Source organism: Procambarus clarkii, chromosome 24 (assembly GCF_040958095.1).
Source record: "Procambarus clarkii isolate CNS0578487 chromosome 24, FALCON_Pclarkii_2.0, whole genome shotgun sequence".
In the NCBI taxonomy this organism is placed as follows: Eukaryota; Metazoa; Arthropoda; class Malacostraca; order Decapoda; family Cambaridae; genus Procambarus; species Procambarus clarkii.
In genome coordinates, this window is record NC_091173.1 from 17,807,306 (window position 1) to 17,829,089 (window position 21,784).

The following is a 21,784-nucleotide window of genomic DNA, read 5'->3' on the forward strand; positions in this document are numbered from 1 at the left end:
GGTGCTCACTTCTCCCATGTAACCAAAAGTCTTAAGTTACAACTGAATGAAACTTGACCTCAGTGAAGTGTCACATTAAAGTTTAAGACTTTACTTCAGGTTAATCTTTTACATTATCAACATAATATGTATTCCTGATCCACTTCTTATTGGCATCTGGAAGAGGAACATTATCCCTAAAACTCTTGTTCAAACCTTGCATGTCTAAGTTCAGGGTCACGGATTCCACTTCAACTTCTGCTTTAAAAAAAATAGTTACAGCTCACCCTTCTAGGCTGAAATTTATGTCATTTAAATTCGTAAAAAACTGTGAGGAATAGCCGCCGCCATAGCTAGCCTCGGAAAGTTATTGAACCACTCACTAGCTATTCAATGTTTTATCTTGAAGAAATAATCGTATTTCATCATTCAAATATGACAGTAAATATTTTACCGCGAGACAACCAACGCATTTGAGAATACAAGAGCAAGTGTCCACGGGCACTGCCCATCTCCTCACAAGAGCAGGTGTCCACGGGCACTGCCCATCTCCTCACAAGAGCAGGTGTCCACGGGCACTGCCCATCTCCTCACAAGAGCAGGTGTCCACGGGCACTGCCCATCTCCTCACAAAAGCAGGTGTCCACGGGCACTGCCCATCTCCTCACAAGAGCAGGTGTCCACGGGCACTGCCCATCTCCTCACAAGAGCAGGTGTCCACGGGCACTGCCCATCTCCTCACAAGAGCAAGTGTCCACGGGCACTGCCCATCTCCTCACAAGAGCAGGTGTCCACGGGCACTGCCCATCTCCTCACAAGAGCAAGTGTCCACGGGCACTGCCCATCTCCTCACAAGAGCAAGTGTCCACGGGCACTGCCCATCTCCTCACAAGAGCAAGTGTCCCCGGGCACTGCCCATCTCCTCACAAGAGCAGGTGTCCACGGGCACTGCCCATCTCCTCACAAGAGCAGGTGTCCACGGGCACTGCCCATCTCCTCACAAGAGCAGGTGTCCACGGGCACTGCCCATCTCCTCACAAGAGCAAGTGTCCATGGTCACTGTCCATCTCCTCACAAAGAACACTAAAAATACGGGAATGTAAAGGATGAACTTTTTATAAAAATAACAACTTTCACTGCCTTACCCTGTGTCGTGTTCAGTGTTCCTGGCACCTTTCATGCTGCCAGTGGTTCTCTGTGTATGGAACAATGAGTCCATTTCAGAGTTGGAACTGCAACTCGAGTACTTGTCTCCAGTCCTCTGTACTTTCCTGACATTGCAGGAGCCCCATGAGTACTGACATTGCAAGATCCCCATAAGTACTGACATTGCAGGAGCCCCATGAGTACTGACATTGCAGGAGCCCCATGAGTACTGACATTGCAGGAGCCCCCCCTGGAAACACAAACCGAAACTGTCTCTATTTTCCGCTTGTAACAACTTGAAATAAAGTTGCTACATCTTGGCTTAACGTGTTTATGACGTATTAGAACGTTGTTACAACTTGCTATATTGGTTGTTATAACTGGTTAGGTGGTGTTAAAACTTGCTCGAACGTTGTACCAACGTCGTAGTTTCGGTGTGTGTTTGGTGGGCCATGAGTACTGACATTGCAGGAGCCCCATGAGTACTGACATTGCAGGAGCCCCATGAGTACTGACATATACATACTAGAGCAACCTTGGAGCATATTCACACTAGAGCAACCTTAGAACCTATACACACTAGAGTAACCCTGGAACATATACATACTAGAGCAACCTTGGAACATATTCATACTAGATGAACCCTGAAACATATACACACTAGAGCAATCCTGAAACATGTACACACTAGAGCAACCTTGGAACACATACACACTAGAGCAACCCTGAAACATATACACACTAGAGCAACTCCAGACACTAACATAAACAAAATTAGTGTCATGACAGGTTCCTAAAATCAACGAATAACCTTCGTAATTCGTGACAGATCAAGAGATCAAAATGAGAGAAAGATTCACATCATGAGGGAAGGCTAAAGGTAACTTGGTATTAATTTGTTTGTATTACGTATCAATAATTTAATCGACGGAATATTAGACTATATATACCCTTTACTGATGATGATGCCACGGTATTGAGATAAATAAGAGATCAAAAAGATTTCATGAGGATGTTCATCTTTGAGGAAAGTTGACTTATGGAATTCAAGACAGAGGTGCCTTGTAAATATAAATGTGTAGAGTACAAAATGGAATGTATGAACGTAATACCTTGTGAACCAATTATTCAAGATATCTGAAGAAACACAAAACACCATAAGTACATATATATATATATATATATATATATATATATATATATATATATATATATATATATATATATATAATCACACACACACACACACACACACACACACACACACACACACACACACGTTCATACATAATGTAGCTCACTAACTGTGCTTAATGCTAGGCTCTCCCAGCCCCGTCCACAGAGACCACCACCACCTGCAGCAGCTCTATTCTCTCTAATATGCCAAGTGGCGCCCTTTGTCTCCCGGCCTTCCCCCAGGGTCGAGGCGGGTGGAGCGACGCCCGACACACCGACACAGCGTGGGTGGAGGTGAGGCTCCGGGACGTTAACGACAACCCGCCGCAGTTCAGCCGCCCGCACGCCCACGTCACCGTCAGGGAGGACACCGCCCCCGGCACCCTCCTCGCCTCCCTTCCCGCCGTCGACCCAGATATGGTTAGTGTTAAAGAATGGTTAGTAAGCCGAGGACATTACTTTTCTCAGTTTTAGGTACTATAGTCACCCATTGTCTCCTGCGTCCTCCCCCGTGGCCTGGGTTTCCTCCCTCGCCCTACTATCGTGACCTGCACTTCCCCTTTTCAGCAAAGCCTCATCCTTCTGGCGGAAGACGCGACAAGAGCGATAATTGGGTGGTGGTGTTGGAGAGTCACACATACCAAGCCCATCACACACATCCTTCCTCTCTCTCTCTCTCTCTCTCTCTTGATCTCTCTCTCTTTCTCTCTGTCTCTCTCTCTCTCCTTTATCTTTCTGTGTGTAATTACCTAAGTGAAGTTACAGGATGAGAGCTACGCTCGTGGTGTCCCGTCTTCCCAGTACTCTTTGTCGTATAACGCTTTGAAACTACTGACAAAAGTTTGACTACTGACACACACACTTTGAAAGTATTTGTGTGTGTGTGTGTCTATTTCACCTATCTCACCCAATTTTTTTTTAAAACAATATTACCTTTACAAAATTAGCATCAGTCAATTTACGGACAAATTTCCCAAGATGCCAAACCAAAATAGGTTATAAATAGGAGAAAGACACTACACTGTTCCTTACATTTTTTCTTCACTTGAGAAGGAAATTGAAAAATCAACTCTTCAAAGTTAATTTTTACAGTTATATTTGAGCAGAGGCTAAGAGATTGGTTTCGTTAACTCTTGTTAACATTGTCAAAGGTTGAGTTCGAATGATTACAAATTGATGATTGATTTATTCCCGAGGATGATTTGCAGGTGCAGCACGATGGCTGGGGGCAGTATGTTGTGTGTTCCGTCGTGTTCTGGACCATAGCAGAGTGTAATGTGGTGCCAGTTGGCTATTGTTATGTGGCCTGGGTTGCTTGATGTATAGTGCTTCGTCCATGTCCAGTCTTCTGTTGTCGCTATATCTGTCGACACACACACACACAGGATAGACAGGAGACATTGAACTACAGGCCAGTGTCCATAACCTGCATATCATGCAAGCTGATGGCGAAGATTGTGCGAAGAAAGCTAGTGGAACATCTGGAGCGAAGGAACTTTGTAACACAGCATCAACATCGGTTCAGGGATAACAGGTCCTGCCTCACAGGGTTACTTGAATTCTACGACCAGGCAACAAAAACAACCCGTTATCGCAAATTCGTAAAGTCAATATTGACTTATTAACTACGTGCATAGGTGATATACTAAACATAATAGATACCCCTAAAAAGATTCATAGAAAACACCGACCTTACCTAACCTTGTTAGTATCTTAAGATAAGCATCTTATTGCTTCGTAATTACAATTATTACTTAACCTATACCTATTATAGGTTAAGTAATAATTGTAATTACGAAGCAATAAGATGCTTATCTTAAGATACTAACAAGGTTAGGTAAGGTCGGTGTTTTCTATGAATCTTTTTAAGGGTATCTATTATGTTAAGTATGTCACCTATGCACATATTTAATAAGTCAATATTGACTTATTAAATTTGCGAGAACGGGTTGCACAAAAATCAGTCAAGAAAGAGAAGGGTGGGCAGACTGCATATTTTTGGATTGCCAGAAAGCCTTTGATACAGTACCTCACAAGAGGTTAGTGAAAAAGCTGGAGATGCAGGCTGGAGTGAAAGGGAAGGTACTCCATTGGATAAAGGACTCTTGTGTGGAGTCCCCATCTATAAAATACTCAAGGGAATTGGCAAAGTAGAAATAGATGAAATGTTCACACGTAATATTAACAGAACGAGGGGACATGGGTGGAAGCTTGAAACTCAGATGAGTCACAGAGATGTTAGGAAGTTTTCTTTTAGCGTGAAAGCACTGAAAAAATGGGATGCACTTAAGTAGCAGGTTATGGAAGCAAACTCTATTCATACTTTTAAAACTAGATATGATAGGGAAATGGGACATAAGTCATTGCTGTAAACAACCGATGGCTAGAAAGGCGGGATCCAAGAGTCAGTACTCGATCCTGTAGGCACAAATAGGTGAGTACATACACACACACACTCACTATTATTATTAAATTATTATTATTACATGTATGAATCTGTACACCAGTTGATTGACAGTTGAGAGGTGGGACGAAAAAGCCGAAGCTCAACCCCCTGCAAGCACAACAAGGTGAGCACACACATACATTCAACACATTCAATGTACTTGAACCATATTTATTTGTTTCAGATGGAGGAGCAGGTTGTGGAGTACCGTGTGGTGGGGGGTTGGGGAGTGGTGACAGTTGATGGTGTGGGGGGAGTGAGGTTGTGGCGCGCCCTGGACCGTGAGTCTCCTGGAGGGGAGGTGGGCGTGGCGCGGGTGGTAGCCGTGGATGATGGCCGCCCATCCCTCTCCTCCACCGCCACCCTCACCATCACCCTCACCGACGTCAACGACTGTCCGCCCCGGCTCCTACCCCCCACCGTCCTCCACGTCACAGAGGGAGCTCCTGCCTCTCTCCTGGGAATCCTCACAGCTACTGACGATGATGTCTGGGCGCTGGGGCACGGCCCGCCCTTCACCTTCACCCTGGCACCCTCCAACCCCGCCCACGTCCTCAACATCCTCAACATCAGCTCCCAGGCAGGTGAGTCCCAGCCACTCCCCCCCCCCCCCCCCACATCCTCAACATCAGCAGATGAATGCGGATTCATTTGTTTAAACTTCAAAGAAATTCCGAGGAGTCTGTTGTATTTTCTGGCTTGTGTTGCATTATTTTTAGCCAGACTGACGTGTGTCTTATTGTTTCACTCTGTGTCGTTTTTGTCATTTTTTTAACCTGAGTTCTTTGAACCGTTTTAACAGTTGGCATTTTTTACTGAAAAACTCTTATATTTATTTTTAGTTTCGGTGCTGTTTGTCTGCCTAAAATTAACTTTTTGATGGTTTACATTGATTACAGAAATATTGTTTACTAGTCACATTCTTAATATTTCTTATTGGTCAGTTAAACGACGATTTGAGTAGGATCATTGATACACATTTATCTCACTAATACCTTATTAATATCCCATTATATCAATAAAGACACTGTACCTCACCTCTTTCCTGTCTGTTATCGGGAGAGGGTGGGGGATTTAAACCTCAAAAGAGAGCTGCAGACAGTCTGGAGCAACAGTCTGTTGCACCAGACTGTTACTTTCATACAGGCGGACAGCGTCCCCAACCACTCCCTGACAGAACAAACAGCCGACCTCGGGAGCCACACTCCCACTACCGTCGGTCGACCAGCAATTGACACTGGAGTGCTTGGAATTCACCTAGGAGACCACCCTGTACGCCTCTTGATCTTGGAGAGAGGTTCAGCATCACCTATTTAGGGGTGCGGCTCCCAAACTGGCCTCGTTGTCTTGTGTACACACCCTACTCGAGCCGCCGTGGCTCCCCACTCTCTCCTTGTTTGGGATGATCTCCTAAATCCCCCCCCCCCCTTTTGTGAATTAGTGTCTACTGTCTCCTTATCTGCAGCCGTGACACTCTGAGAGAGATACTATATATCCACACCACTGAACTGTAAATACATCCTTCTGAAGATGTATTATTAAATACGGAAGTTCTTAAGGCAATTCCTGTCTTAATTCTTCCTCCGTGGTTTGACACTGTCACATTGTTCATCACATGTTAATTTCTTCGTGACTTACACACACACACACACACACACACACACACACACACACACACACACACACACACACACACACACACACACACACACACACACACACACACACACACACACACACACACAGTATATAACTTTTTCCAAGGGCAAGTGTTCATGTTGTCTTTAAGGGTTTTGCGGGATGATATAAGGATGATCTAATCCCATACATGTGTGTGTGTGTGTGGACAGGCCTGGACAGTGGGCGTGGCGGGGCGGAGGTGTGGACAGTGGGGCCACTAGACAGAGAGGAGCACCGTCAGCTGAGAGCGGAGGTGGTGGTGGCAGACGCTGGGGGCCTGGCCGCCACTTACCCCATCACCATCGTCGTCGATGATGTCAACGACAACCCCATGAAACCGGGGTTTAAAACTGTATATTTGTGGAAAACGCAGGTACGTCATATTGGCCTTCTCGGAGTGAATCCTAAAGCACTGTGTAACCCGCTGCGTGATGCAGGTGTCAAAGTGCTATATCTTCATATCTTCATGACTATATCTTCAACTTCATGCAAATATCTTTGTAGCGTCCAAGATTTTTTAGCAACATTTGTTTATTTTTTCATCTTCGTGAAGTATTTTTAATACCATTTGACGTTTTAACTTTATGTAAAGAATATTCCTACATTTCAATAGATTCAACCAACATTGAAATGGCTTTAAGTTTTTTTTTTTTGTAATCTTAATTTCCTTCGTTATTGGTGTGGGTAGAGTGTAATGCACTCACTACAGCCACCGACACAAACTAAATCAAATCAAATAAAGCTTAAGTACTTCACTTTATTTAATTTTGTTCAGCTTTATATATAAAATATAACTGTGTTGATGAAATAGTATTTAAACTTTGAGTAATTAGATAATTAGATTCTAACAAACTTTGTCAGACGGGAGGTGCGGATGCTGCCCTGGGCAGAGTGTACGTGGAGGACCCGGATGACTGGGATCTCCAGGATAAAACATTTGCCTGGGCAGGACCTCCCCATCCACTCTTCACCCTCCAACCCAACACCGGCCATATATTTGCCTCTAAACAGCTTCGGGAAGGAAGGTAAGACTGCCTACCATCATAAATATTTGCAATATTTATATCTCCAGCGTATTGCATCTGATTTTATATAACCAAAATCAACTGTAGCAAACTCATCATTGACGTCAAATTATTTTCTCGAACACATGCATTAAGAAAGACTCGAGTCTTTACTGAGAAATTGTTACTGCATCATAGATATTTTTTCCATTCATTAAAAACATAAAAATGGCACTTGCTTTATAATAATTACACAGCCTTCTTATAAAGAGCGTGAAGTGTTCACCTCTGTTCTCCTAGTAGTAATTTGGGACCTGGTTGTAAAGCTAGTGGCGGATGATGTTGCAGGTATGAGCTGCGCTTCACAGTATCAGACCGAGTGTGGGCCCAGCAGGACGTGTCGGCCAACGTGACAGTGGCGGTGAGGTACCTGTCACCGGAGGCTCTCACACACGCTGTTCCCGTCACCCTCACGCCCACCACGCCCACGGCCCTCACCGCTGGATGGACGCCCATGGTAACTTTCTCCTGGTACCGGTACTGGTTGGTAGCCTGTGTGTGTAGAGTAGCAGTACTCGTCAGTAGTCTACACGTAGGATACTGGCTTAGCTGATGACACTATTGGCTAGACACTCTCTCACCTGATAATTAATTACCTTACCTTGCAGAGTGGCGGCGGGGGCCTGGGTACACTGACGAAGGCGGTGATGCAAGTGGTGGGTGAAGGAGCAGAGAGTGTGGAGGTTGTGAGCGTGTATGGTCTCCACGGCACCTCACAGTCTGCTGCTGCTGCTGCTGCTGTGTCTGCCAGCAGCACTGCTCACACCTCTCCTTCTCCAGTGCCGTATGTGTGTGTTTGGGTCAGTGTAAGGCTCGCAGGCCGCAGCTTCATGGATCCAGTCAAGTTGCATGGGCTGCTGGCACTCCACTTGCAGCGAGTGAGTAATAAGCGGTTCAACTCCGGCCACGATTTATCAAGATTTATGCAACCACTTGCGAAACCTTTACATCTTTCCTTACATCTGTACATTATTTCGGCTTTGTTTTCATTTATTAAACAGTTTACGAGCTACGAAATTGTACGCTCATGGTTACTATAGTTATAAACAACCTCGTAGTACTTTGACGCTCATAAATTGTTTAATAAGTGTTAACAAAGCTACAATGATTGACTAAGTAGATTATAAATGATGGTGAGGTCCCCGTGGCCTACATTGACATAAGTACATATATATTAAATACTTCTGTATTTAATACAGAATAATTCTGTATTCAGCCTTTGTACTTAGGCAGAGGTATTATATTTTCCTGAAAGCACTTGCATTCAATTGCTAAAAATGAGAACACTATATTGTATAAGTCCGCTTAGCAATTCCATTAATTCCATATTCATATTTAACATTTGTTATGTGTTACAGAATACATCTCAGTTTTAAGACACTTATATTCTTTGTTTAGTCACTTAGGCAAAACTGATTTGCAATTAATAATTAATTTATCCTTTGCCATAACAATAGGTTTTTGCTAATCTTTGATATTCCATCATAATTGTTAATACCTTATTCTCCAAATCATCTAACCCTTATACTATGGACCTTAATCCTCGGGTCTTCAAGTGTGATTAGGATTTTGGTGAGTAACGAATTAAGATGTTTCCTCAAGCTCGGTCATACTGGGGAAAGTATAGATTAACAAAGGTATTTTTGCCAGTTGAATGTGTGGAGATTTAGGGTAAAAGTTTAGGCGAGTCAAAAGAGTAAAACAAGAATTATTATTGACAAAGAATAATGAAAAGGAAGATGATGATCATGGAAAGATAGATTAAATAGTTAGAAGAAACACAGAGTTCTTTAGACAAAAGTAAGATAAAGGGAAGACGAGTGTGGTTTACAACAGTGAAGTGTTCATTTCGGTTTACCTGAAAATCCATAATCACTAATAGGGCTTATGCGAGGACATGATCCCCGTAGTTTATATATATATATATATATATATATATATATATATATATATATATATATATATATATATATATATATATATATATATATATATATATATATATATATATATATATATATATATATATATATATGCGAATGCGAACAAGCCTGAATATATATATATATATATATATATATATATATATATATATATATATATATATATATATGTCGTACCTAGTAGCCAGAACGCACTTCTCAGCCTATTATGCAAGGCCCAATTTGCCTAATAAGCCAAGTTTTCATGAATTAATTGTTTTTCGACTACCTAACCTACCTAACCTAACCTAACCTAACTTTTTCGGCTACCTAACCAAACCTAACCTATAAAGATAGGTTAGGTAGGGTTGGTTAGGTTCGGTCATATATCTACCTTAATTTTAACTCCAATAAAAAAAATTGACCTCATATATAATGAAATGGGTAGCTTTATCATTTCGTAAGAAAAAAATTAGAGAAAATATATTAATTCAGGAAATCTTGGCTTATTAGGCAAATCGGGCCTTGCATAGTAGGCTCAGAAGTGCGTTCTGGCTACTAGGTACGACATATATATATATATATATATATATATATATATATATATATATATATATATATATATATATATATATATATATTTATATATATATATATATATATATATATTTATATATATATATATATATATATATATATTTATATATATATATATATTTATATATTTATATATTTATATATTTATACAGTAAGTGCCAGATGACTGGACCAAGGCATGGAGGAGTGGGGAGAGAAGTAGATACATTTGTATACAAATTATTGGAAAAAATAATGCTATTGAGCATATCGGGATCGGAGTATGTAGGGGCACTGATCGACAGTAAGTAATTAAGAAAACAAATCACTAAGCCCGGAAGGTTATTTTGAGAGGGTGAAGGTATTAGCAATGCACGATTAGTAAATATCAAAGAAGGTTAGAAATAAGATAGAGTACACTAGATAGTTTAAATACCTAACGCTAGGTAATAGTGACCAAGCCCCTGTTATTTTTTCTAGCTGGAGAAGTTGATGAAGCTACGGGTTGTGTTGGAGGACACACGCGTCATTGAGGATGAAAATGGAAAGCCTCCCAGCTCCTCTGTCTCTACGCCTCTAGACACACTGACTCCACATAATCCTTCTTCCGTTGCATCCCTGGCATCTATGGCACTGCCTCTTCAGGTAACAATTTACTATTTGTGTGTTGACCAGACCACACACTAGAAATTGAAGGGACGACGACGTTTCGGTCCGTCCTGGACCATTCTCAAGTCGATTGTGGATGGATATATTATGTTACTCAAAAAGAATGGTCCAGGACGGACCGAAACGTCGTCGTCCCTTCAATTTCTAGTGTGTGGTCTGGTCAACATACTTCAGCCACGTTATTGTGACTCATCGCCTGCTTACTATTTGTGTCTACAATGGGGGTCCTCTACTTGGCCTCCTCTGGTGATGAGCAGTGATGATGGAATCTTTCAGATAGCAACAAAAGAATATAGAAAAGTGCCATTTATGTCCACCCAAACTCATTCATAGACGTCTGATTTGCGCTTGAAACACTCCAGGTGTCCCGCATCTGTTATGTTACCCGGGATATATTATGTTAGAGCAAAACAATAATACTGTATTTATCTATTATTCCTCACCCAAGTTGATCATTTCAGGAGTCCTAAAGAAAAGTACATCCTCATAGAGGAAAATATGTAGGGAAATTTTATACAAAACTGTAATCAATTTCAGAATGCGAATCGATATTTGTATAGAAGTAGTTGGAGCTCAAATTTGAGCATTCGAGGAAGTAATACTCAAAAAGTAATACAATGAGTAATACTCATTTGCCACGTAAGAATGAATTTGTTACACCCTGTATATGATTTTGAATTTGATTTAACTTCAAAGTTATATAAGATTATCTGATTCACTGTTGCTTAAGGATAAGTTGGATAACCAAATTTAGTTGAAATTGGCAAATGAACCATGTAAATATGATCTAAACATCTCAGTACAGAATTGGTATTCTAGCAAATACCAGTCAAAGAACACGTTGAGCTTATTGTGGTTGCTCACAATGAGGTGGGTTACCATTCACCTGTATAGCTCGGTAGAGCGACAACCGAACCAGGTTGTCGCTCTGACCCAGCTCAATTGCTGGTTCGCATTCGATGCCTTCGATGGTCGAAATGGTTGGGCACCGTTCCTTCACCTCGTTCACATATCTCAGCTCTTTGTCCTTATATCTTAGTTCTTTGTCCTCTCATCCTAGTTTCTTGTCCTCACATCCCAGCTCCTTATCCTTATATCCTAGCACCATGTGCTTGTGTCCCAGCTCCTTGTCCTCATATGAATTCCAAGTACTATATAGTCATTCTGCCTTGACTCTCTCGTGACAATTACCTAACAAAGATGCTGACAATTACCTTCACAATTACCTGACAATTACACAGGTGGTGGACTCGAACTCGACTTCGCTGGTAACCCCTCGTCTGAGGCGAGGCCAAGACTGCCACACCCATAAACGTCATGAGGACGACGCATGCACCTCCACGTCCTGCCTCAATGGCGGTCGCTGCATCAGAACGGACATTGGAAATAGGTAAGATAAGAACTAACTTATCACACCTTTGAATCAAGCATTTAGCACAATAGACCAGCTATATCAAAGGGTTTAATGTAGTTGATCTCTCATTCATGTTAGAATTAAAGAATTTGAAGATCCGTGCCGTTTGCATTGGTAATCTTATCTTAAATGTTTCAGGGTACAACCAAAATCACCAATGAGTCTAAAATGGCTTGTATTATGTTTCAATGACTTGCAGATTTAGTGGAGATGGCATGTGAGATATATTATAAAGCCATGGAACTTATATATATATATAGACTTACAGAAATTACTCACGAACTGAAAAAAGTGATAAACTGAAGAGTAATGGGCACATATGAAGTTGGAATGTAATTAAATGCTATAAATAGCATCTATTCGTGGAGCAAATTATGCGTGAGGGTAGTGGTAAACTAAGGTACTGAGAGGAATGAGGGCTATGCCAGTATGATTGTATAGCACTTGGAAGATATATGAAGGCCAGGAGCTGGTTATGAGGAATGAGTGAAGGCACTGTGCTCAACCACTTGCACCATCGAGGATCGAACACAGACCCCGAAAGAAATCAGGCCGTCGCTATAGAGGACCTGACCAAGTGGAACGTAATAAAGGTAGAGAGGAAAGGTACTTGGGAAAAAGTCCTAGAAGTGATTGATGTCTTTATATACACTGGGGGATTTATAATTAAAAACAAATTGAGAGTAGATTAGGCAAGTAAAGAATGTAGCTACTGCAATGAAGAATTAGATACTCTTCTAATATATTATTAGATATATAGATATATAGATATGCGGCCAGAGAGCTGCATGAAGGAGTGATGAAGACAACTGTAATGCTGGCGTGAGGTGACCATCACTTGAACGTTGAACAGCAAGAATGTGAGCAGTAGAGGGAGGTAATTTGAGATGCATGCATGATGTTAGAGGGCCAGAGAAAGGAATGATAGCGTCATTGAACGATGAAGAGCTTAAGTTATCACTTGGTCATATTTAACGAACGGATGATTTGTGAAATGTTATAGAGAGAATTTCACTTGAGGAAGAGAAGAGTGGCGTCTTAGATAGTGTATGAGGATACCAGGGAGTGAAACTTTATATATTCAGGAATGATGATGATTTTCCCCATTGGTAGGTGTGTGTGTCCTGGAGGGTCGTGGGGGCCGCAGTGTAAGGTACTGGCTCGCAGCTTCTCGGGCTCTGGGTGGGCGTGGGTCCGACCTCTGCCCCCTTGTCTGCCCACCACACTCTCCCTCCGTCTCCTCACTCGCAGCCCTGATGCTCTCCTCTTGTACTCGGGGCCTCTGTCACCCACATCCACCCACCCACTCCACCCTCCCTCACCCATGGTGGCACTGCAGTTGGTAGGTGGGCAACCACAGGCGCTGGTGGAAGGTGCCAGAGGACCACTGAAGCTGCAAGTGAACGCGACTCTGAACACTGGCACGTGGCACACCCTGCATCTCCATCTCAACACTCAGGTATAATCCCCACTTACTATTGATCCCACACATATATGAGGAGAAGAGGAAAGTGACAACGTTTATGTACGTCCTGGACCGAAACATCCTCACTTTCCTGCTCTCTCTTTATATATGTAGGTTGGGCATTAACTTTCAGCTGAGTTATTATGACTTACTCTGCATCTTCACTTACAACTTATTGTTCAAAGTACTCTAGAATCCAAAGAAAACCCTGTTTCTTTCTTATGGTATATTGTAAATAATCAAATTGAAGTTCCGCAATACTGTAATTCATTTCAAATATTAAGTGAAAAACAATGTCTTTGGTTAATGTACATGAATCAAAGAACAAGAGGAAACTGCAGCAAGCGTATTGACCAATGCATGTGAATATCCTCACCTCCTCATTTTTTTCACCCCTCATTGGTTTCCCTTCTGCCTATTACAACCACCACTGACTTGTGAAATCCACTGACTCATTTAAAATTCTGAAGATGTATTGATTAATACGAAAGTACTTAAGGAATCAGACATTGTCATTCGTTGTCATTCATCATGTGTTCATTTATTCTGGATTTACACACACACACACACACACACACACACACACACACACACACACACACACACACACACACACACACACACACACACACACACACACACACACACACACACACACCCACACCCTTCTTGCAAGTGGGAGATGCTTGTGCTTGAGATCTTGTACTTTTTTGTTTTTCATTTTAACTAACTCTCGTATCATTTTTCATCCCCAGACCTTTTTTTTTATCTTTCAGGGTGCCACACTAATGGTGGACCTGTGTGGACACGGGTGGACAGCTGACATGACAACTGATGCCCATTGTGTTACAAGGGCCTCGTGGGTAAATACACAGGTGAAGGATAGTTGGAGCAACAGTGTCCCCATTCAGCTGGGTGGCCTCGCTCACTCATACCCGGACGCAGCGGAGTTTGGCTGGGCAGCTGGAGTAGTGCCTCAGGCTTTAGTTGGCTGTCTCTCTCACCTCACACTCAATGGAGAGGTATAATTATGGTTTCTTAACAATTATTCAAAACATTTTAATTTTATTTCCTTTATTTGACAAGTGACAGGTTTCATGCGTTGCTATATAAATATCAATTATTTATATTTATTAATTTTCTCTTCATCTAGAATAATACAGCAGAGACGTAGAAGACTGTATAAAGGTGTTGATATGTAAATAATATAATTATTTAGTAAGGATTAAGATCACACACAAGATCTCTTATATTTATATGAATATGAACAATGATAAATCAAGACACATACTGTGCGGAAATGTTGACGTGTAGGTGTGTGTGTGTGTCCCTCAGCTGGTGGATGTGGGCGAGCCGGCGTACAGCAGTGGCAGTGGCGGAGGCTGCGTCGCCCAGGACACCGCCTGCAGAGACAGGCTCATCTCCTGTGGCATGCGAGGCTCTTGCATTGGTGGTCTTGCCACGCCTAAATGTGACTGTGAGCCGGGATGGACCGGGCCAGAGTGCTCCAGGCCTACTGTACCAGCTGCCCTTGGCCAAGCCTCATTTGTGAAATTAGCGCTGTCTTTTACGCCCGATCCTTATAATCTGGTGGTGCAACTGAGAGTGCGGGCTCGAGGCCACGCCGAGGGCCTCCTTCTACAGGTAGCTGACACCCAACAATTTCACGCCTTAAAACTGTGTGTAAGTTTCTTTTCATTTATCTTCTACGCAAGTAGAGTATAATTAATTGATTTCAACATTATATTCACGCTCAATATATAAAACTGTATATATAATATAACTATAGCTAAGGTATTTTCCTATTTTCCTCTTGTGTTGAGTATAGAGAAGCCAAATATTACAAAATGGTTCACAGGTAAAGTTAGTCCCTGGAAATTAACGAAATAACTATGCTTCTTATAAATAATTTGTGAAAGTATTGTTTTATTTGATTTCATTGGTTTTCATTATTCATTGTATATAATGTTATATAACTATACCATTAATGTTACCTAACATACCCAGTGTATAGTTTCTTAAATAAAATTTTATTAGAGTTGTCCTGCACCAGCATAATTTTGACGTGAAAGATAATTAGTGTAGGAAGATTAATAATACATGAAATTTCACTTAATAATTAGTAAGTTCATTAACATAAAATTCCTTCTTCATCGTTGACGCGGCAGGTGCGTGGCGGTGTTGCGTGTGCGTCAGTGTCCGGGCCGGAGTCCACACTGCAGGAGGCGTGTCTGGAGAGCTTCCCGCTGGGGGACGGCTCCTGGCACACACTTCGTGTCAGCCGCCACGGACCAAACCTGATCATCTCGGTGGATGACGGCGATGGCTGGCGCCAGAATGAAACACTGGCCTCCCTCGTGTCCAGCGTCAACCTTGCAGACGTTCACCCGCTTGCTGCTACTCTGCCGCCCGCACCAGTCACTGTTGACAAGCAGGATGGCGTGACCGTGGGAGGCGTGCCCGAGTTCGAGGAGCTCCGCCTGGTAGCAGTCCACGATGATCTCCAAGACAGTAAGCAACGGTCTTCGGTTTACATTGAGGAAAATAGAGTATTTTGATAGCCACAAATTTGAAAGCTGGATTATTGATAGCCACAAATTTGAAAGCTGGATTATTGATTATTGAAGGCTGGGTTAGAAAGCTGATATCCACAAATATATTTAATAGAAAGCTGGATCATTAAATATATTTTGTTTGAAGTCTGGGTTTTTAGAGCTGGATTGTTTTAGTAATGTATATGCACAAATTATAAACACAAATTTAGATTATAAATACATAATTAGTCATTTGTATATAGAATGAATGAAACATTTGGGATCGTGTATACAAGATGTTCAAACATTTTGAGGTGTCAAACGTTTAATGAAATAATGTGCTCTTTGAAAATGTTGTTGATTTTAATATAGAATATAAAAACTAAATACACTGATGACTCACTAAGGTATGCATAATGGATTAACAAAACACGATATTCATATCTGGGATTTCTTTCTCATAAAAAATATGACAAATGTGACTGAGGTTCCTTCAATAATGGATAACTTTGTTAATTTACTTTTCAACTGCATTTGTGATAATTTTATGATTAATTAATCATAAGCTAATATTAAGAGGTGAGGCTGAAAAAATATATTGTCAGAAACGAGCATCAGAGCGAATTATGGCACGATAAAGAAAGTGCTTAATATAGTAAGCGAAGGGATGGAACTGAAATGAACGCAAATGCTGAAAATCTCAAGTAATCTGACTGGCATAACGCACTCTTTTTTTTTATGAGAGTATTACAAATTAAGGTATGGAAGGTAGAGGTTAGCCGAAACATCATTTTCCATTGCACTTGGTTAAACTTTAACACCTTTATATGCGTTGTTTATTGACGAGAAGGCACTACTGACAAGCACATGAAGGAGAAGATATTAAGACTTACTTTGAAACATACACTTAACTTTAAAATAGCAGTTTTTTCTACAGACAAAAAGTTTTGAATTTGTATACAAACATACGCAGATAATTGTTTATTAATTTCTGCAGGTTGTATAGATGATGTGAGAGTGTGTGGTGAGGCAGTGCCACTACCGCCCGCTGTCAACAACACACTATGGGGTCAGGTTACCACTCTACAGAACGTCGAACAAGGTTGTTCAGCCCCGGATTCTTGCATCAATACCACATGTTTACCACCCTTGACGTGCCATGATTCCTGGAGACATGCAACCTGTAGGTGAGGCTGCAACCTTATTGTAGAGATAAGATGTTAGGAAATCGAGACAAGCAGGGTACTAAGGAATTGTTATAGAAGAGAGTAAGGAATTGATATAGAAGCAAGAGAGGAAGAAAATGATGTTGAAGGGAGTAAGGAATGGATATAGAAGCAAGGGAGTAAGGAACTGATATAGGGGGCAAGAGAGTAAGAAATGGACATAGAAGCAAGGAAGTAAGGCATAGATATAGAAACAAGGTAGTGAGGATTGTATATAGAAGCAAGAGAGTAAGGAATTGAATAGAAGGAAGAGAATACTAAATTTATGATGAGAAACGCAAAGTTAAGAGTAGAGTTTTAGGAAATATTTCGTCTGTGAAGGCTTCCTCAGATTTGATAAACCAGACCCATAGGTTGGTTATTTGAGAGGCTTCTGCTGTGGGGGTTTGATGAATAAATTATTCAATTACATTGCCGCCATGGGTATATGAGCGTTGTTCATGCAGCAAATTTCAGGTGTCCAGATTCTTAATATCAAATTACTCTTAGGACTGGATTTTTAAATAAATTATATGTATACTGTTATACAGTAATTAGTTTAGTTGCACATAGAAACAAGAGAGTAGAAAGGACGAGTCTTGACACAGGTATAGAATGACTGAAAGAATCGAAGAAGACTACTCCAGGAATTCACACTAACGTGATATATCAATGTAAAAACCAATTGGAGCAATGGAAGGATTCGTGCGGGTGTGAAATACCCAGATCGCTGGTTCGAATCTCCCACTCTGCTCTAATTGATTTTCTCAATGGAAGAAGAATACTGAATTGGCAATGTGGAGGCGGCCAAACTGGTGCAGTTCGTTAAGGGGCTCCGTAATATGACAATGGCCAAGGAAAAGAAAAATAAGTGAGGAAAAATCTACCTATTTAACTTCCATTGTTGATTTATTTATGATGGTGGCCCTAAGGCTTTGGTATTTGGCAATATGTTTACTTTGCTCTTTTCAGTTCTTTGATTTTGGTTTTGTTTTTATGTATGAGTAATTCAGAACCAGGTAAATATCAAGTGATTTTTTTTTTAGTTATGGAGTCTATTGTTATTTACCTAGCGGGACATTAGAGTATTATAAACAAGTATTTACTGAAATATCATTGCATATTAAAATAACGTTTTTACTTCCGTATATAGAGGTATACTTTGTATCTGTACAGTATTTTGTTATATTGAACATGGATGATGGTTAAATGATAATACAATGTTACTAAAGCGTTTTTGTTATTAATGATAATTTTTGTTACATATTGTGCATCTCGAGAACAAGTTAGATATATATGTATACCGCATCTTTATTTATGTTATAACCATTTCATGACAATAACAAAGAATTTAATGTATCAATATTTCTTAGCTTTCAATGTTGTGACTTATATATAATTTGCGGTACTTGAAACCCGGAAGGAAAATACTAAGACTTACTGTCCGGTAACTATTTAACCTCCTTTTTGCAGCTGTGAGTCAGGTGAGCAGGTGGTGGGGCACAGCTGCCAGGATGTTGACGAGTGCGTGTTCCAGCCGTGTCTCCACGGGGGCACCTGCTACAACCTCACACCTGGCTACCACTGTTTGTGTGCTCCAGCCCACATTGGAGACAACTGTGAATGGTCCAAGTTGCCACCAGACTCCCACCCTCTCACAGCTCCCATGGCCATAGCTGCCCTTACACTCTCTGTGCTTATTGTTGGTGAGTGCTCGTGAAAAAATACCACTGATTGTTGTGATATAATATATTCTTTAGAATAGATACCATATGTTTTAGTTTGTATTAGCAGATGTCTCTCTCAGTGGAATGTTTTCGAGAATATTTCTTATATTGGAATGATAATTAGATATGCTGTTTACATGCAGGATCCATCTGATTTGAGCGTGGTAAAAATATAAACACTTATTCAACTGAATCCTTATTTTCATCTGAAATTTTGAAGTCTCGTATTTCATTACTCCTACCCATACATAGTGACACATTCCATATAATATTTCGGTTCTAAATGGTTCTCTATATCATAAAATTACGTGTTAGTTTAATTGTTGCAATGGGGGCCCATGGTATTACCGAAATCCTATTTTTTGTTTGTTTCAACAGTTGTAATTGGCATTTTGTTGAACCTTCGCCTTCACCGGTCTCGCGCAACGCGAGGCGTGAGCCTACGCACCGCTGGGGTGGAAGGAGTGACGAGCGTGGCAGAAACTCCGGTTGAAGTCCAGACAGTAACTAGTAATCAATGCAGCCCTAGTTGTAAGGAAGAAAATGTCTTTCTTGATTCACTCAAGATTAAACTACCTAACAAACAAATTCTTCAGTCCCCTAAAGGTGAATGTTACCTCTGGATTTGAGAAAGACAGGAAGTTATGAATGTACGATTCAGTAAAAAATGTTCTCTTTCTGTCTAATACCATTGTTTTTTCTTTGAAATTAATGTAAATAAATGGTTAATGTCTGTCCATTATAGTAAACCCTTTTCTATCAACATTGTGTAGTGATTCCTTTGTATGGGAAAATAGCCTTCATTTTTTAGAGGTGGCTTCTTTCAGAACATAAATCATTTAGTTCATATTATTTTAAGCATTAGAGTAGTTTTCAGCATTAGTTCTGGGATTCCCACACGCTGGTTTGGGACTTACACAAATATATAAACGAATCACATTTCTTGTTTGTGTTGAAAGGCAAGAACCTGTGACAAAAAAAAAACGTGAATTGCCTCAAAACATACATAAAAAAACAGTAGACACAAGGAAGGAATTAGAAAGACGTGTAATAAGAAAACAGCTCTCATTTATAATTGTATATTAGGAAGATGGAGGAGCAGCAGATCATTACCAAGTGGTGCAGTATACCTCGGAAGAAACTTAATCACTGATGTGGTATTGTTCAGAGCTTTAATATTGATAGAGGGGCCATCAGTTCTTCCTTTATTTTGACCAGACCACACACTAGAAGGTGAAGCGACGACGGCGTTTCGGTCCGTCCTGGACCATTCTCAAATCGATATTGACTTGAAAATGGTCCAGAACGGACCGAAACGTCGTCGTCTCTTCACCTTCTAGTGTGTGGTCTGGTCAACTTACTTTTGCCACGTTATTGTGACTCATCGCCTGCAGTTCTTCGTTAATTTTTAAAGAAGGGTTGATATTATCAAATAATATTTGTACTTAGGTCAGTTTACAGCTTTAGGGCTCGGTTCATGAATTTGTCTAATTCCACTGTAATTGTAAAAATGAATAATATGTAATTGGGAAGTACATAAGATGTAATTCTGTAAAGTGCTATGTTTATTTTTGGACATAACAATACTGTATTATGATATTACAATAAAATAGGACTATTTTATTGTACTCGGTATAGGACTCGGTTCATGAATTAGACAAGTTCATGAACCGAGCCCCTAAAGCTGTAAACTGAGCTAAGTACAAATTAACCAGTCAAACACAATCGACAAAGTGCTCTCGTACTCAGTAGCAAAACAGTATTTGCATTCGCTATTGGTAAGACAACTTCTGTTGTATTTGTGAGATAGTTTTCACTTAATTTTTGGGGGGCCAATGTTATTGTTTTCATTTATACTGTATGTTGGCTGCCCTTTAAAGAACACCCTGGTGTTATACTCATGACATTCGAAGGTTGCCTTTGTTCTGCAAGTATTCATTTTGTTACACTTCTCACAGAGTTGTCCAAGTTACCTTCAATTATATTTGATTTCTATTGTTTCAACTTATTTATAGGATTATTGAGTTATTTATGCCACTAGTAACAAACCAATATAATCCACTGGTAACAATACCACCATTATCCACTAGTGTCAGTATCCCATAATGTACCAGTAACAGGACCACTGTAATCATTGGTAACCTTTGTTTACAGGCACAAAGCATCTGGTCACTCCCATTGGACCTCTATCAGTTGCTAGTGAGAGCAGAAAAGTCAGCTTAATGGTAAAAGGAAGCACAATGAAGGCTTCTAGTTGCGACGTTATAACGTGTAAGGAGAATGCCAACTCTCGTAGAGGCTCTATAGCAGCCGTGACTACTACTATGATGGATGTTGTCCTTGAGCACAGATCGAGCATTCCACAAACAGTGTGTTCCGAGACACATTGTAAAGCAGGGTGTTCTACTGCACTGTGCCCATTTACATATCCTGCACATGGTACATCAAGTGGCTTGTGTCAAGTCGTGACCAGCAGTGATACGGGCGCTGTTCAACCTTTACTAGCACAAGATGACCTCAGAGCCTATGCTTATGAAGGAGATGGCTCATCATCAGGCTCGCTTTCATCTACTGTGTTAGGTCAGTGTGATCAATGTTAAATGGAATTGTTTTATTTCAGTGTTTCATGATCATGTTAAAGTAACATTTGTCACAAAGAGTAGATAAATCAAACATATTACACGATAATGCAAAGCACACTGTGAAATAGTGAAAGACTCTTAGAGCGAAGGTCACGGACTTAGTATAAGGGAAAACAACATTTTTTTACTGTCATTTGTA

The 21,784-nt window shown here is 40.7% G+C and overlaps 1 protein-coding gene across 1 annotated transcript in view; it reads left to right on the top strand.

Moving 5' to 3' along the window:
- Positions 1-21,784, top strand: part of LOC123761681 (putative neural-cadherin 2) — a 77,659-nt gene that overhangs the window by 54,802 nt on the left and 1,073 nt on the right. The window contains exons 6-21 of the mRNA XM_045747775.2: positions 2,545-2,721; positions 4,932-5,331; positions 6,598-6,800; positions 7,289-7,452; positions 7,780-7,948; positions 8,100-8,369; positions 10,470-10,634; positions 11,900-12,048; positions 13,186-13,531; positions 14,314-14,559; positions 14,873-15,220; positions 15,706-16,048; positions 17,069-17,258; positions 18,750-18,982; positions 19,382-19,609; positions 21,158-21,583. Coding sequence (XP_045603731.2) covers positions 2,545-2,721; positions 4,932-5,331; positions 6,598-6,800; positions 7,289-7,452; positions 7,780-7,948; positions 8,100-8,369; positions 10,470-10,634; positions 11,900-12,048; positions 13,186-13,531; positions 14,314-14,559; positions 14,873-15,220; positions 15,706-16,048; positions 17,069-17,258; positions 18,750-18,982; positions 19,382-19,609; positions 21,158-21,583 — 4,057 coding nt within the window. The remainder of the gene's footprint in view (positions 1-2,544; positions 2,722-4,931; positions 5,332-6,597; positions 6,801-7,288; positions 7,453-7,779; positions 7,949-8,099; positions 8,370-10,469; positions 10,635-11,899; positions 12,049-13,185; positions 13,532-14,313; positions 14,560-14,872; positions 15,221-15,705; positions 16,049-17,068; positions 17,259-18,749; positions 18,983-19,381; positions 19,610-21,157; positions 21,584-21,784) is intronic.